The sequence below is a fragment of the Petaurus breviceps genome, unplaced genomic scaffold (genome assembly GCF_028583685.1).
Source record: "Petaurus breviceps papuanus isolate PSGF00001 unplaced genomic scaffold, PetGlider_PUasm1.0 90925, whole genome shotgun sequence".
NCBI lineage: Eukaryota > Metazoa > Chordata > Mammalia > Diprotodontia > Petauridae > Petaurus > Petaurus breviceps.
Window position 1 is genome coordinate 23,211,969 of NW_027187380.1, and position 16,952 is coordinate 23,228,920.

Sequence of the window (16,952 nt, forward strand, 5' to 3'; positions counted from 1 at the left end):
AAGGAGAAGGAGAAGGAGAAGGAGAAGGAGAAGGAGAAGGAGAAGGAAAGAGTGTCTTGGGAAAATACAAAGTATATGAAAAGTAACACAGCCCAGGGCACCTGGGTGACACAGTAGATAGAGTGCCCAGCCTGGAGGTAGAAAGACTCATCTTCCTGAGTTCAAATCTAACCTCAGACACTGGTCCTAGGCAAGGCACTTAATCCTGTTTTCCTCAATTTCCTCATCTGTAAAATGATCTCGAGAAGGAAATGTCAAACCATACCAGTATCTCTGCGAAGAAAACTCCAATGGGGTTATGAAGAGTTGGATACAATTGAACAAGAACAACAAATGCACTCTAATTTTAAGGGAGAGAGAGAGCCCTAAGAACGCAGAGGGTCAGTATAGGCTTTGTATAGGAGATGGCAGTTGAGTTCTGCTTTGAGGTAAACTGGGGATTATTCTATGAGGCAGAGGGGAGGAGAGAGAAAGTTCATTCTAGAAGTGAAACATGTAGCATTACCTATCATTCCTGTTATATAACCAGCCTCTTGGAGCACCTGGGCTAAGGTGGTCTCATTGAGTGGGAGGCCCCCCACTGAGCTGATGGCAAAGTTGTGTGTAACTCCATTTCGTACCCCAAGTCTTCCAGTAAGCAGGCTGGCCCTGGACGGGGAGCAGGTAGAGGCCGGAGAGTGAAAATCCACAAACCTAGAAGGAAAGAAACTGTGGGAAGAAATTACAAAGCATGGAATGAAGAAAAAAAAAGGAAATTCATTTCAGAGAATTATAGAGCTGAAAAGAACCTTACAAATCGTTGAGTCCAACTGCCTCACTTACCAAGAACCCAGAGACGAAGGGCAGGGCCACTGAGGCTTGGCTCTAGCACAATAAAATTCAGAAGGTCCTGATAGCCCCTACATTCCAGTAGCAGTAGAAGCAACTATGCTTAGCACCTAATTAGAAATAATAATTTGTAAAAATAGAAAGCTAGTCCTCTCTTCCCCCCAGCAGTATTCCTATAAATAGGACTTAAAATATCCTGGGGTTTCTGTTTCCCCTCTTCTCACCTCCTTGCATTCCATGATGTCTTCTCCTCACCTTGCCACTGAATTGAAGTTTCTGGAGGGAAGGGACTGCATCATTTTGCATCTTTGAATTCCCTTAGCACACAATACCTTGTGTATAATGCTTAATAGTTATGTGTTGAATGAATTGCTGGTTTACAAACAATTCTCATTTAGGCATGTGAATGAGAACATGATATAGTGGAAAGAATACTGGATTTGGAGATGGAAAAGTTGAGTACAAATTTGGATGGACTTCTTCTACAAGGACCTTGGCTAAATCAATTCACTTGTCTGGGTCTCTGTTTCTTCATGTGCAAAGATAAAGCTGTTGGCCTATATGCTTATTGTCCCTTCCAGTTTTAACATTCTATGGGACAGAAACCTTTCAATCAATGAATTTTACATCTTTCCCTTTCAGAGGTTGTTATTAAATTGCTAAATGAACCAGTTTGAATTTCACCTCTTCTTAGCCCATCCCATGGTTAAATGGGGGAGGCAAGTAATGAAGCAACAAAGAGGCTTTATTATTTGGAAAATATTCTTTTCCAAGTCAACCTGGGCAGGCTTTGACCATCTGAAAGAACAAGGGCTTTAATTAAAGACTGAAAATAGAATGTAAAACAAGACAAAAATATGAAGCCAGATATTACAGCAGAAGAGCTAACAAAAAAATTAACGCACACAAAAACATAGATAAATAGCAACCAAAGTAATCTGGCATTGAATAAATTAAATGTATTAGACATTAGTGCTGAAAGTGGCCAGATCAAAAAGGTAAGTAAGACCCTTCCAGTACAGATCATTGTTAAGTTAAAGAGGTCCAGTCTCTGTTTACAAGTGATTTGAAATAGAAGAGGGGAATCTTGAAGTTGTCTTTTAAATTACTAGAGGTTACTGGGATGAAAACCTCTCTTGTGCTATCACATATTTTGAGTCCTCAAAAGGGAGATTTTTAAAAAATAATTTCCTTTTCCCATCTACTTTGATATTAAGCAGTTCTAGTAGGCTATTTCAAAAGGAGCATACAACAGCCCCCAGCTCAGCTATCCTGATTGTTAGATGAGTTGAAACTGTACCAAACACAACCTATTATAAGCCCCAGACCATGCCTCACAACTCATCCTGGCACCCACCAAGAAACCAGGGTCTACTGAGTTTGGACCTCTCACCATCTGACCAGAAACTTATGTGTACCTTCACTTTCTACTCCATACCCTCCACTCCACCTCTAGCTCCAAAAATAGTAATCAAAGCAATACAAGCATTGCTGCTGGAAGGGAGGAGAAGGTTTACTCATTTTTCACTTCTGTGAAAATCTTGGGGTTTCTTGGCAAAGATGCTGAAATGGTTTGCCATTTCCTTCTCCAGCTCCAGATGAGGAACTGAGACAAACAGGATAAGGTGACTTGCCCAGGATCATAGTTAGTAAGTATCTGAGGCCAGATTTGAATTTAGGAAGATGAATCTTGCTGACTCCAGGCCTAGTGCTCTATCCACTGTGCCACCTAGCTGCCCTCATTGATATTGGAAAGGTTGTGACAACTAACTGCCTTCTAGTTCCATTCACCATCCTTGTGACTCCCCAAATCAAAACTTTATCCCCAGCCTGCTTCATGCCTATATGTCTTTTATACCTCCAATTACAATATAAGCTTCTTTTTTTTTTTTGGCTTTTTGGAGGGAGGGAATGCTGGGCAGTTGAGGTTAAATGACTTGCCGAAGGTCACACAGCTAGTAAGTGTTAAGTGTCTGAGGCCTGATTTGAACTCAGGTCCTTCTGACTCCAGGACAGTGCTCTATTCAATGCACCACCTAGCCGCCACCAATAAATGTTCATTTTTCATTCCTTACTCACAGTGTCTGAAATTTCATCCTTAAAAATTTAATCTTTGGAATTTTCCTTTAAAGTACAAATACTCCAGGAAGGATACACATGAAATTCATCTAATAATTCAATAAATATTTATAAAGCCTGGACTCTCTACCCTGTATAAAGTACTGATGAGTAAGAGATGTTTTTTGTTCCCAAAACATAATTTATAAGATAAAATGTTAATGTATAGTACCTTTTTTGATCACAATAAAGATGTGGTATAGTAGCATGTCATTATTATTTCCATTTTACAAATAAGAAAAATGAGACTTGGAAGTTAAGTCTAAAAAGAGCAGACACCTAAAACCATTGGTCAAGAGCAGGGAAAAGACTTTGAAAGAGGCAATAAGAGGCACCAATGTTGGCCTTCTTAAATTTTCCTAGCACTAGTCCTGTTCTTTACACTCTGAAACTATGTCAATGCCATCATTTGTATTCACCTAGAAATAGTGTACTTGGTATGCATCTTCTCAAATTCCTTTTTTCTATTCATATCATCACCTTCATTTCTAAATTTGAAATTTATATTGATTTCCTTTATTTTTATATAACCTTAATATCCAAATTTATTCCCCCCCTTCACCCAGTAAACCATCTCTTACAATAAAGAAAAAAGAAAGAAAAAAATTTCAATAATATTAAACAATACATCAACTGAGCATGACAGTATATGTAATATTTGACACCTACAGCAAAGTAAGAGGGAGGAGTATTTTTCCATTCTTTGGGGACAGACTTGGTCATTACAATTGCACCCCAAAATCTGAGGTTTTTGTCATTGCTGTTGTTCTTTCCATTTTCCATTGTTGTAGTCATTGCATATAAAGTTTTCTGGTTCTACTTCCTTCACTCTGCTCATCAGTCAGTTCAGATCTTCCCATGATTTTCTGAAATCTTCATAGTTTTCTTATCTTATAGTACAATGATATTCTGTTATGTTAAAGTACAATGTTTAACCATTCCCCAGTCAATGGGCATTTACTTTGTTTCCACACAAAAAAAAGGTTTTGTTTTGGAGTTTATAGTAACTTTCTGACTTTAACCTCATTGGGTTAGATCCCAGGGTCAAAGAACATAAACATTTTACTCACTATTTAAAAAACATAATTCCTAGCTACTTTTCAGAATGGTTGTGCCAATTCACAACTCTACCAATAATGTCTTTTTCAATCAATCAATAAGTATTTATTTAGCACCTTCTTTGTGCCAAGCACTAAGTATACAAAAGCAAAAATCAAATGGTTCTTGCTTTATTTATATTCTGGCAACTAGGACAGAATATAAGCACATACAATATAGTGCATAGATTCTGGATTTGGAATGGGGAAAAACTAGGTTCAAATCCCACTTCTGATACTTAATAGCTGGGTGACCTTTGGGTCTCAGTTACCTCCTCCATAAAACTGGGGGAGATGGGGAAGCCAGGTGGTGCAGTGAGTAAGAACGCTGACCCTGGAGTCAGGAGGACCCGGGATCGGTTCCAGCCTTAGATACTTAACACACACACACACACACACACACACACACACACACACACAAAACTGGCCATGTAACCTTGGGCAAGTTACTTAACCCCAATTGCTTTGAAAAAGAAAAAAACTGGGGGAGGGAAAAAAGACAGACTCAATGATATCTAAAGTAGGTATAAGTCTATAATCCTGTGATCCCTAAAATCACTTACCCTCTCAGTCTCATTTTTCTCCTCTATAAAAATGAAGGAGTTTGACTAGATCAATTGATCAACAAATATGTATTGTTTACTTTGTGACAGACACTGCAGTAAGTGCTAGGGATACAAAGACAAAAGCAAAACAGTTCCTGTCCTCATAAAGCTTCTATTCTGAAGGAGAAAATAGCATAATATATATAAGGACATACATAACTTATACAAAATGAATGCAAGGAAGTTTTGGAAAGGAGGGAATTAGCAGCTGTGTGGATTGAGAAAGGCTTTAAAAGGTAGCACTTGAGCCCAGTGAACAGAAGGAAGGTGGTGCTAGCATTTATCTAGTGCTTTAAGGTTTGCAAAACACTTTACAAATATTATTTCATCTTATCTTCAAATCCCTGGGGAATAGATGGCATTCTTAACCTCAAAGTACAAATAAGGAAACTGAGGCAGACAGAGGTTAAGTGACTTGCCCAGGGTCATATAGCTAGATTGGAGTGAATGATGAATTTTGTTTTGGCCATGTTGATTGTAGAGGCAGGAGAAACTTTATAGGATTAGAGGATTTTTTTCTTCATCTAGAAGTACCCATTGTGATTAAGAGAAGCATTTGCACCCCAAGCACTGATAGTCATCAGCAGAACATAATCTCTGTAATGATTCATCTTTCAATAAATCTCACTGGAATAGAAGTGAGTGGGGCTTTTACCTTTTAGATGTGAAGGGATAATGTTTGTCACCATTCATTTAAAGAACATTAGCTATTAGACATTAGGCTTTGGGTGGAAGAGCCTGATCATCTTTCTGACCCTTCAGATTAACCCTATGAACCTAGATCAAAGAGGGGTCAGACAGGCAGATACACAGAAGAACCAAGAGAAAGCAGTATCGTTGAACTTGCATAGGAAAGAATGTCCATAGGCGGAGGGTGGTCAAAAGTATTTTTTTAAAAAATGGATTGGGATTCAAAAAAGGCATCCGATTTGGCGATTAATTTGGAGAGAGCAGTTTTAGTTGAGGGATGCGGTTGGAAACTAGATCATAAAGGGTGGATAAGTGAGAAAAGAGGAAGTAGAGACAAGGAGCATATTTTCTCTGGGGGCTTGGTTGAAAAAAGAGGAAAGATACAGAATGATAAAGGATGATAGCTTGTGAAAATGTTGGGTATTCAAAGTCTGGGAGATAAGACAGCAAGGAGGGAATCCGTAAATGGAGAAAGATTGAAGATCAGAGAGGGAGTTGGGGAAATGATTGTGAGGGCAACAGGGGAAAGAATAGGATCAAGGGTACAGGTAGACAGGTTTGTCTTGCAAGGAAAAGGTCAATCTCTTCAGAGTGAAGGAGAGTTTATTAGTGTGTTTATGTTTCCATGGCCCCTCCCACACTGACTATACTTATACTTTTCTCCTTTGCCAACTTCTCAGGCATCAGGTAAAACTTTAGAGTTGTTTTATTTGCATTTTTCTCACTATTAGCGATTTGGAGCAAATTTTCATATGATTGATAGTACTTTAGAATTCGATAGAGAACTCTTTGTTCACATCCTTTGACCACAAATCCTTTGGAAATCAGCTCTCAGCTTTATATATTTGCATTAAGTCTTTTAGATATGAGACCCTTTGCAGAAAAATTTGATTTCAATGTTTTTCCAATTGACAGTTTCCCTTCTTGCCCTAGTTGCACTGATTTTGTTCATGCATCACTTTTTAATTTCATGTAATTTAAATTAACCTGTTTTATGTTGAGTGATCACTTCCATCCCTTTATTGAATGACAATTCTCCCCCATCCATTTCTATAAATGTTGTCTTCTAATCATCTAGTTGTGTTCTAATTTTTCAGTGGTGCAACCATATAATCTATTTTGAGCTTATTTTGCTGTGTGATTTAAGGATATTGGTCTGAACTAATTAATTTTTTTTGGAGGGCAATTGGGGTTAAGTGACTTACCCAAGGTCACACGGCTATTTTTTGTGTTAAGTGTCTGAGGCCCGATCCAAACCCTGGTCCTCCTGACTTCAGGGCTGGTGCTTTACTCATTGTGCCACCTAGCTACCTCTAAACTAATTCTTACTAGATTGCTTTATAGTCTTCCTAATAATTCTTGTCAAATAGAGATTACTTCATAAGTAATTTATTTTCCCAGGTTTATTGAATACTCTCAGTTCCATTTTCAGTGCACTAATACAAACCCACAAATGCCTTTGAAAGTGGTAAATCCAACTTGGATGACCTCTACAACTAATGACTTGTTTTAAACAAAAACCCAGCCAAGTTAGTGAAGAAAAGCAAAACTAATTCTTAGAATGTATTGACATTTTCAATTCAGCAAATAGTCTGAGAGACTACAGAGTATAAGGAATGGAGAACTAGATTACAGTCATGAAGACAGGCTCTGACACTTATGAGCTATGACTCTGGACAAGTCATTTAACTTCCTGAGCCTCGGTTTCTCCATCTGTAAATGATGATAAAACTTGCAGTACCTACCTCACAGGATTGATGTGAGATGCTTTATATAAGGCCATTTGCAAATTTTCATAAAATTTACAAATATGATTTGAGATGTTTCATATAAAGTTATTTGCAAATTTTAAGGCATTGTATTGTGGAAGAAAAATTCTGTGCTCTGCATTTTGGACACAAATACGTGAGGAACAAATTAATAAATTAATTAGACTGTTCTAAGCATTTCCTAGGGGAAAACAATCTAAAAGGATGCAAATCCATTCTGTCTTTGAAAATCTTTCTGCCCAGGCCATTTTCCACATACTCCACATTTGAGAACAAAATCAACATTTCATAATCAAGATTAAATAAGAGGATGAAGTCTAGGCAATAATTTTGATTTATCATACAAAATAATAGTCACTTTACTGTCAGGTAACCCTGTAAAATCATTTCCCTAAACTATTTAAAGGCATGATTTCAGATCATCACCCTACTTTTTTAATCTTTAAAGAGAACAGAATTCCTCTTTGAACTCTGATTTTGTTTCTTTTTAGAAACTAGTTAGGTCTTTGAAACAGATGTTAAAAGGATTTCAGGCTAGGCCAATGATCAAGTACCAATAAGGTTTTCTATTCAGGTGTAAGCACAAGCAAGGTGGGATTTTTGTTGTTTTTCTTTCTGGACTTCAGTTTCCCAGGCTCATGCTAACCTGTAACATCTGAAGGATCAATCTCCTTTGAACCCTGGTAATTCACTGTGCTGAGTCACACAGGATATGATATCTTCTGGCCCCAAATCTATTAGTTGAAAACTATATACACTGGGAGGTTGGTATTTTATTTTGGGGCTCACTCATGGGAAAAATGTGTCTTTGTTATTTGAACAGATGAGACTCTGGGTAGCCATTTTTAAGGAGCGTTCCCCCCCCCCCCACTGTGCCTGAACCCAGATGCTTGCACTCCCTAGTCTGATGATTAGGCATCTATCACTCAGTTTAGACAGTTGGAGACCTGTCTATTGGATTTCTGTGTTAATTTCTTTATGTTTCTCTGCTTGTATTTTCATGTTCAGAATACTGATTCTTCCCCTGAACTAGTGAATGACCTTTACCTTCTTTACTTCTCTGCTTGTATTTTCTCCATGTTCAAATGCTGACCTTTCCCCTGAACTAGCGAATGATTTATATATGTTTAATTAAAGTAAGATTGTTGACCCCTTTGTCTTTCCTTTAGAAAAGCAGATCAAAGAACCTGTGCTAGCAGGCCATGCTAGGTGTGCTAGGGTGCTTGCTAATACACCAGGTGAGATAAAACACCCGGGACAAAAATATTGAAAAAACATAATTTCTTATATATTTCTAAAAGAGGAAATTGGAGTGAGTAGGAAAAGGTTAGTATGTTTCCAGAATTTAAATATCAGTTTTTAATATTATGTGGTAGAGTCATATACACAGACCCAGTCTCAAATACTACTTCTTTCATACATCCCTGGTATCATCTAGTTAAATCCTAGTCCATGTCTGTGTAATGGTAATGGGAATTTGAAGATCTTCCCTGCCTCTTGTAATGGCAAGTAAACAAGTACTTAGTACCTTTTTTCAAGTTGAGCTTTCTGCTTGATTACATCAAGCCTTTGTTAAAAAACAGAACTTGTGAATCCCACAGTGGGAGGAACTTGCTGATGTAACAGGAAGGAGTGGAGCAGGGAGGGGCTAATGACCAGGATAAAAAGCTGAGCACAAGCAAGCCAGAACTGCTGGAAGCAAGTAGCATGGAGGCTGAGGAGCTACTGTGAGTGAGAGAGGGGCATTCATGCTTGAGGGAGTCTGTTTTGTTTTGAAGGCCTGAGGGAGAGAAGGTTTGGGAAGGCTTGGGAATACAGGTGTTTGCTGCATTGGTCATATGTACCAACTTTGTAGTTACTGTAATGAATTGGGCTAATGGGTCTGCCTGCCTCAAGTTTCTATCCACTCCAACCTATCCTTAATTCAGTTGCCAAAATGATTTTTTTTCTAAAGTTCCATGTTGCCCCTCTACTCAATTAGCTCCAGAGATTCCCTATCACCTTCAAGATCAAATACAAAATGCTCTGGCATTCAAACCCCTTCATAACCTAGCCCCCTCCTACCTTTCTAGTCTCTTACACCTCACTCCCTACCATGTATTCTTTACCTCACTCAAAGAAAGAACCTGAAAAGGCCTCAGCCTAAAAGGTCCAGAGTCTCCCATTGCATCCTGGGTCATCTCCAGTTGTCCTGTCGAATATCTTGCCCCTGGACCCAGATGGCTCTGGAGGAGAAAGTGAGGCTGGTGACCTTGCACAGCCCTATCTCACTCAAATCCAAGTCCTACAACATCATCCCTCTGATGTCATGGTCCTCTTAGAAAATGAAAGACAAACACAACAACAATCCAGAGACACTGACCTCCTTGCTGTTCCATGAACAAGATACTCGATACTCTCAGGCATTTTTTCTGGCTATCTTTCATGTATGGAATACTATCTCCCTTCATCTCCACCTACTGGCTTCCCTGGCTTCCTTTAAGATCCAATTAAAGTCTTAACTTCTACAGGAAACCTTTCCCAACCCATCTTAATCCTAGTACCTTCTCCTTTTAATTCCTTTAATTAAGGAATTAATTTTAATTACATTTATTAATTTATTTTATATTATATTAAATTTAATTAATTTACCTTGTTTGCACATATTTGTCTGCTTATTGGGCCCCTTTTTGTATCCTAAGCACTTAGCACAATGTCTGGTATATAGGAGGCACTTAAAAGAGTAGGCAGCTTATTGACTGACTCATCTCTAAACTTCCGTCTTCTTAGTTCTCTATAATATTTGTCCTTCCCTCCTTACAGAGTTGTGAAGTTGACTATGGAGTTAGTTTAAAAAGCACTGGCTTTAAAGTCAAAAGACCTGGGTTTAAGTTCTTATTAATTTAAGGGAACTCACTTAACCTCTGTGGACTTGAGTTTTCTCATTTGTAAAATGAATGAGGGAGACTAGATAACCTTTATGATTCATTCTTGCTCTGTGATTCCATGAAAGTGTTTCTTAATATGCAACATAAATGTGGGCTATTGCTATCGATTGATTCTTTAACCTCTGACCTCTCTAGGCCATGTCTGGTACCCCTAAGATGACAGGGAGTGGCCAGAACTACTCGGGATCTTTGATAGGAAAGATCAAGGCAATACTGGAAGATTTAACTAAAAAGAGTGGGACATGAGGGAATACCTGGAAAGATGGAGAGATTGGTGTGGGGGAAGGAATCCAGGGAGGCAGAGAAACAAAAGGGCTCCATGGGGCATGAAGGCAAAGACACCCTAGGTAGGAAAAGTCCAAAGAGCCTGAACTTTGCCCCCAAATTCAAAAGAGGAAGTCACTGTCTCTCCCTTCTTCCACTCCTTAATTCCATCCCCATCCTTAATGAAGACAAGAATAGAAAGGGGTAGGAACCTATACTTGTGCTGGAGGATGAGGGGAAGTCAGGTTCACTGACTTCCTGGGCCACCTTCTTTAGAGGAAGGTGCAACACCTTCTGCTCTACTACATATGGCTTCTCCTTGTGTCCTTGTATGACTTTGCTATTTTAAACTTTTATTATGCAAAAATGCCAATATGTTTTGAAAGTGCAAGAATATATATATATATATATATATATATATATATATATATAGTACAATTGATGTTTATGCTTATCATTCTCTGCATTTACTGACAAAAAAAAGAGTTTATTCTCAAATCAATTTTTGGAATTCCATAAGCAAGCACGATGCAATAAAGCCTAATATTTCCACAAAACTATCAGTATTTGAGAATTGAGAAAGACAAGAAAAAGTGAGTAATGATGGAAGTCCTGTCAGCATGTTTTTCATACACTTGTCCTGACCTCTCTACTCTCACAGACTACCCTAGTTCAAGTCTTCATCTCCTCTCATCTGCACTATTGCAACAGCCACCAAATTGGTCTCTCTAATCCCAGTCTCTCCCCTTTCCAATCCATCCTCTATACAGACACCAAATTTAGGTTCCTAAAACACAGATTATATTATGTTACTACCACTCCCTACTCAAATGTAGCCAATGACTTCTAAGATAAAATACAAAAGCAAAAACAATGAAAAATCACATCTGGAAAGTCCTTCCTCCTCACTTTTGCACACCTCATAGAAGCTTTAGCTTCCTTCAAAGTAGATCTTAGTTGCTACATTATAAAAGGGGACTTTCCTGAACCCCATCTCCCAGGGCTTTTAACACTTTCACCTCTTGAAATTTACTTTATATTAATTATATGTATGCAAATTTTATCTCCCTGTTAGAATATAAATTCCTCAAGTGAAAGGATTATTTCCCTTTTTTACAGTTTTTCTCACCAAAACCTAGCACAGTGCCTGGGGCATAGTAGCATAACATAGCATAACATGCTTTTAAAAGTAATGTGCTTTTAAAAATGCTTGTTAAATTTAATTGAATATCAACCAATTAGTAAAAAACATAAAGCCATCAGTTTGAGATAGACTGCCACATCAGCTACCTCTCACTTGCATCATGTGACTACTGTGGTTTGAACACTGTGTTGGAAAAAAAAATAGAAGAGGTCAACAAAATAATATTTGTATAAAGGGCCCTCCCAAGATCTCATTTTGGTCTTGGTTGAGAGGATCTCGGAGGGAAACACTTGAAATGAGCAAACAGGCCCAAATGACTATGGCTTTAAGTATTCTCATCAGTATTTATCTGATAATCTGCCAGGGATTTAAAGAATTAATTAGTCGGGACCTCTGTGAAAACTCACTATGTTGTAATGAGTAGATAACTTTTACCAACTCCATTTTTCAGATTAGAAAATAATGAAATAGAGGAAGACTGACTTTCTCTCACCTAGTTACCTTATCAGTTGCACAGACAAGAATGAAATCCAGAAGTTACTGATGTTCAGACACACATTATCAGTATTTGTTTGTAGGATAAAGTGATAAAAGTTATTTAGAGCCAGCATTTAATGAACAGGCTAGTTCATTTCAGGGAGACCCCCCAATAATGGTTATATTACTAATTGGTTTCTTTGAGCCTTACTTTCTTATCAGTAACAGAAAAATATTAATATTTATACTACTAACCCATAGAGTTGCTCTGAGTATCAAATGAGATAAAGCCTATAAAGTACTTTGTAACCATAAAGGACTTGAAATTTGTGAGTCATTATTTATAATAATATCACATACAAACCTGTGTTTAATATAGACCAAGAGCAGCTAGGTGGCACAGAGGATAGTGTCAAACCTGGAGTAAGGAAGACGAGTTCAAATTTGGCTTCAGACACTTACTAGTTTTGTGACCTTGGGCAAGTCACTTCACCCTGTTCACCTCAGTTTCCTCATCTATAAAATGAGCTGGAGAAGGAAATGGCAAACCACTCCAGAATCTTTGCCAAGAAAATTCCAAATGGGGTCATGAAGATTCAGACACAATTGAAACGACTCAACAACAACATGTAAGTCAATTGTGTGCTCCTTTTGCCTAGGGTTATGCTATTAAATAATTTGTGTTAAAGAAGAGGTCACAAGATAGCAAATATCAAATATTAAATGGGCAGTGATGATAGACTGGGCACCATGTAGTTATTATTAAATAGACCTGGTCCTTGCACCTCTAGAAACTTGATTAAACCTAGACCCAGTATGAGATAACCAAAGAGATGTCAGCAAAGAGGCATGGTTATCTTTTTTAAAACTCACCTCATCCCTTCAGAAGCCATCTTATCCAGTTGTGGGGTATCCTTTGTTTCTGCCCAATTTGCCCCCAGGTCACCCCATCCCATGTCATCAGCCAAAATGATTACAAAATTAGGCCTCTTGCGGCCTGTCTTCCAATAGGAACGAAAATCCACAAGGGAGTAAAGCAATCCTGTTAAACTTGCACCCAGCAGCAAAACTTTCAGAAAGAGTCCCCCCATAGTCTTAAGGGGCTGGATTCGTCTACTTGGGGCAGTGAAACTGGTGACACTACTCCAAATCTTTCCTTTAGCTGTCTTCTACTTGCCTTAACTGCAAGGAAGTCACTCAGGAGACAGAGGAGAATCAGGAGCAGAATGCAAAAAAAAATGTCTCCCAGACTGTGATTCTGGAAGCTGAGGAGTTAGGAAGCTTGCAGCCCACAAGACGGCCTTACTCTTCCTGTCAATGAACCTTATCAGTCACCAGACAGCTGGATGTAGACATTACACTGACTTTTGATGTTTACATCTGGGGTCCACTGAAAAAAGTTAGGTTTTTTTTTCCTGCTCTCTTTTTAACACAACATATAGTTTCAAGGGTTGTTGTCCCAAGTTCTTCTACAGTTTCTGTATCACAGTCACTTGGAAAATGACTCAGCTATGCAATCATGAGAATAACAAACATGTTATTTGAGCAGCAAGGCAGTGTTCACATCTGCTTGGGCTAGATGATGCAGTGGACATTGAGGTTGAGTTCAAATTCCAGATGGTAGGCCTTCGTTTCTTCTGCAAGTTTTTCTGAAACATACAAATACACCACACACACACACACACACCCTCACACACTCATTCACTCACTCACACATTGGAGAAGAAAATTAGTCAAAACTGCCAGCACAGCTGTGTTTTATTCAGTAGGTTGGGAAAGAATGGCTTTTCCATGACAACAGATGTTTTTTTTTCTCTACTCAAATATTTAACCTGTATATCAGTTTCTCTGCCTCCAAAATAGTAATGATACCATTTCCAAATGACCTGATTCACAAGGACTGGAAAAAAAAACAATCTTTCAAAAACACACTGCCAGCCCTGAAGAAGCAGAGTAGAAAGAGGAATGATTCCACTAGAAAATCATTCTTTGTAATAATGATGCTATCAAATAAAAATTGTCATGCAAAACATTCTTACTAACATGGAATAATAATAATAATAAACAACTAACATTTATACAGCATTTAAAGGATCTTAGGTCTAGAACTAGAAGGAACCTTAGAAACTATCTAGTCTAACCTCCTCATTTTACAGATAGCAAACTGACGCCAAGGGACATAGTCACTTGTCCAGCATCATGCTGGTAATGTTGGGGTTCAAGCTTAGGTCCTCTGACTCTAGAGTCAAATGTTTTCCCCTTTATACTAAACTGCAACACCTTACATCTACTGTAACATTTGAAAATAGGAATTGTGACCTCTTTTCAACCTAACATGGTTCCTTTAATAAAGTATTTAAAGAGAGGATTGAAAATTAGATTTTCATAAATCTGGGCATAGACTAGACTAGAAAGTACTAGAAAAAAAAGAGAGGTTGCCCTACTTAACTAATTATAATTCAGTCTCCTTGAGAACAAAAAGCAAGAAATCAGAGTGGGAAATGGAATCAGCATGAGGCCAATGTCTCTAGTTCATTAAGGAGTCTTCATTCACAAGATCAATAAGGAAATCACTAGGCAGAGAAACTGGGAAATATAAAAGACATCAATTTAGAATCAGACATTCAGGAAGAGACTGAGAGGAAGGCAGACCAGGTTAGAGTATAACAGGATGGATATTTCCATTCAGCTAGGACTGGCATTATGACAGATGGTCTTTTCATTAGTATACTAACAAAATACATGCTTAATGGTACAAAACCAGCTACCCCAACCAGTCATGGAACAAGAATTTTTTTTTGAGGAGGTATAAAGCCAAGCATGAGAAGCTTTCCAGAGGACTGCTGCTGTGAACAGCTTCAAGGTTCTGATTACATAGTATAGTGAACTCTCTGTTTATTCAGCAGTAAATTAAAACAAAACATTCACAGAAACCAAAGTACAGCATTCACAAAGTTATGACATAACAACTTATCAATAAAATGGTCACAAAGTTTTCACCAAAGTGGCCACATAGTTTTAAGCAAGAGATATCATTCAGTAAGAACTTAACTCAATCATCCTTAAGGAGCAGACTTCCTTAAGGGACACAAAGTACAAAGGTCAAAGTTCTCCACTCCTAGGTCACAGTAAATCATAATCTTCTCAGTAAGCATTAGGTACCCAAAAAAGAGGTTTTTTTCATCTTCACTTGAAGCTGGCTCTCAGCTTTCATGGTTCCTCTTCCATAGTCCCAGCTCTTGCCTGAATCTACACAACTATCACCTGGATTCAAAGGCAGGCAGCTCTTAGCTCCTTGTCCAGTTCCCATTCCATATTGAAGCTCACAGTGTCCAGTCCACCTCAAGACCTTCACAATTCCTGTTTCTGGGAAGACAAAGGTTAACAGAGCCAAAACAACATTCCTGTAATTTGCTGGCACCATCATCAATTCACTATCTGCCTGTGAAATCAATTCAGACACACCAACAAGGTCTGGGAACTCAACACAAATCATCAACATAGAAATCAATACAGACCCACAAACAAGGTCCAAGAGGTCAGCACAAATCATCAGTAAAGTCCCAGGACCTCCAAAATCCTCCTCCAGGACTTCTGTAAACAAACAACCAGAAAATCCTCTTTCAGGGCTTCCAGTAAGGTTCCAGGGCTTCTGTACAAAGTATCACAAACAAACATCAACACAGACAGAGCAGACAAACACAGAGTGCCAGGATACCACAAGTTTTCTCCTCCTTGACTCTACCACCACAAGAGTTCTCTTCTCAGTCCTCCTCAGTTCTTCTCAGTTCTCAGTTCTGCCAAGTTCTGCCACCACAAGTTCTGTTCTCAATTCTGCTCTCTCCAGCCTGGGCCTCTCCTTATATATGGTCATTAGCTCCTCTCCTGTTGCATCAACAACAGAAGTTCACAAATTCTAGGGTTCACAATTTCTGCTTAAGAAACTTGAACTGAAACAAGGTGCTAAATAATTAAATAGCTGAAACAAGGTGTTAACTATTTCTTTGCTTGCCATTACATTCCACCCCTCCAGGATCCTTGGCCTTACAATCTCAATCTAAATAGCCATGGCTCCTAGAACAAACAGAAGCATTATACTTTGTAATCCTACTGACTACACCATAAATGTGAAGCTGTTCACAGCAGCAGTCCTCTGGAAAGCTGCTCATGCTTGGAGTCAAGGCAAGACAATTGGGGTTAAGTGACTTGCCCAAGGTCACACAGCTAGTAAGTGTATCAAGTGTCTGAGGCCGGATTTCAATTCAGGTTCTCCTGACTCCAGGACTGGTAAAAAAAAAAATTGGAAAAAAAAAAGTCCCTGTTCTCAAAGAGCTCACAGTCTAATTCGGGGAAGGTAAGAACTCCAGGAAGAAAGAACAGCTTGTGAAGATTGTGTCAGAAGATGGAGTGTCTCTTGTAAGGAACGGCAAGGAGGCTGGTGTGGCTGGATTAGAGACTATGCCATGGCAAAAGGAGTAAGGTGTAAGAAGACTGGAAACATATGAGGGGGCCAGTTAACAAAGAACTTTGAATGCCAAAAAGAGGATTTTGTATGGCTAGGTGGCAGAGTGGATAGAGTGTCAGACATCTTCCTGAGTTCAAATCTGTCCTCAGACATTTACTTGCTGTGTGATCTTGGGCAAGTCACTTAATGCTATTTGCCTCAGTTTTCTCATCTGTAAAAATGAGCTGGAGAAGGAAGTGGCAAAGCACTCCAGTATCTTTGCCAAGAAAACCCCAAATGTGGTCAACACGACTGAAATGACTCAACAGAGGTGGTAAGAAACCATTTAACTTTATTGAGTGGGAATGGGGTGGGAGATGGGGGTAACTACACTTTAGGGAGATTAATCAGACAGCTGAATAGAGGGTAGACTGAAGTGGAGAGAGATTTGAGGCACAGAGACCTATCAGAAGGCTATTGCAACAATCTGAGCAAGAGACGAGAAAGGTCTGTACCAAGGTGGTGGGAGTGGCAAAGGAGATAAGGGGGTATAGATTTGAGATGTTGTGAAGGTAGAATTGAAGGACTT

General features: G+C 38.7%; 1 protein-coding gene across 5 annotated transcripts in view; it reads right to left on the bottom strand.

Moving 5' to 3' along the window:
* ARSG (arylsulfatase G) overlaps positions 1–16,952 on the bottom strand; it is a 194,516-nt gene that overhangs the window by 79,585 nt on the left and 97,979 nt on the right. For 3 of the 5 annotated variants that reach the window (XM_069076565.1, XM_069076562.1, XM_069076561.1), the window contains exons 3-4: positions 12,793–13,627; positions 506–708 (exon numbers count right to left, since the gene is read on the bottom strand). In XM_069076565.1, coding sequence (XP_068932666.1) covers positions 506–708; positions 12,793–13,010 — 421 coding nt within the window. In that variant the 5' untranslated portion in view covers positions 13,011–13,627. The remainder of the gene's footprint in view (positions 1–505; positions 709–12,792; positions 13,628–16,952) is intronic. The other 2 variants (XM_069076564.1, XM_069076563.1) reach the window with 1 other exon arrangement.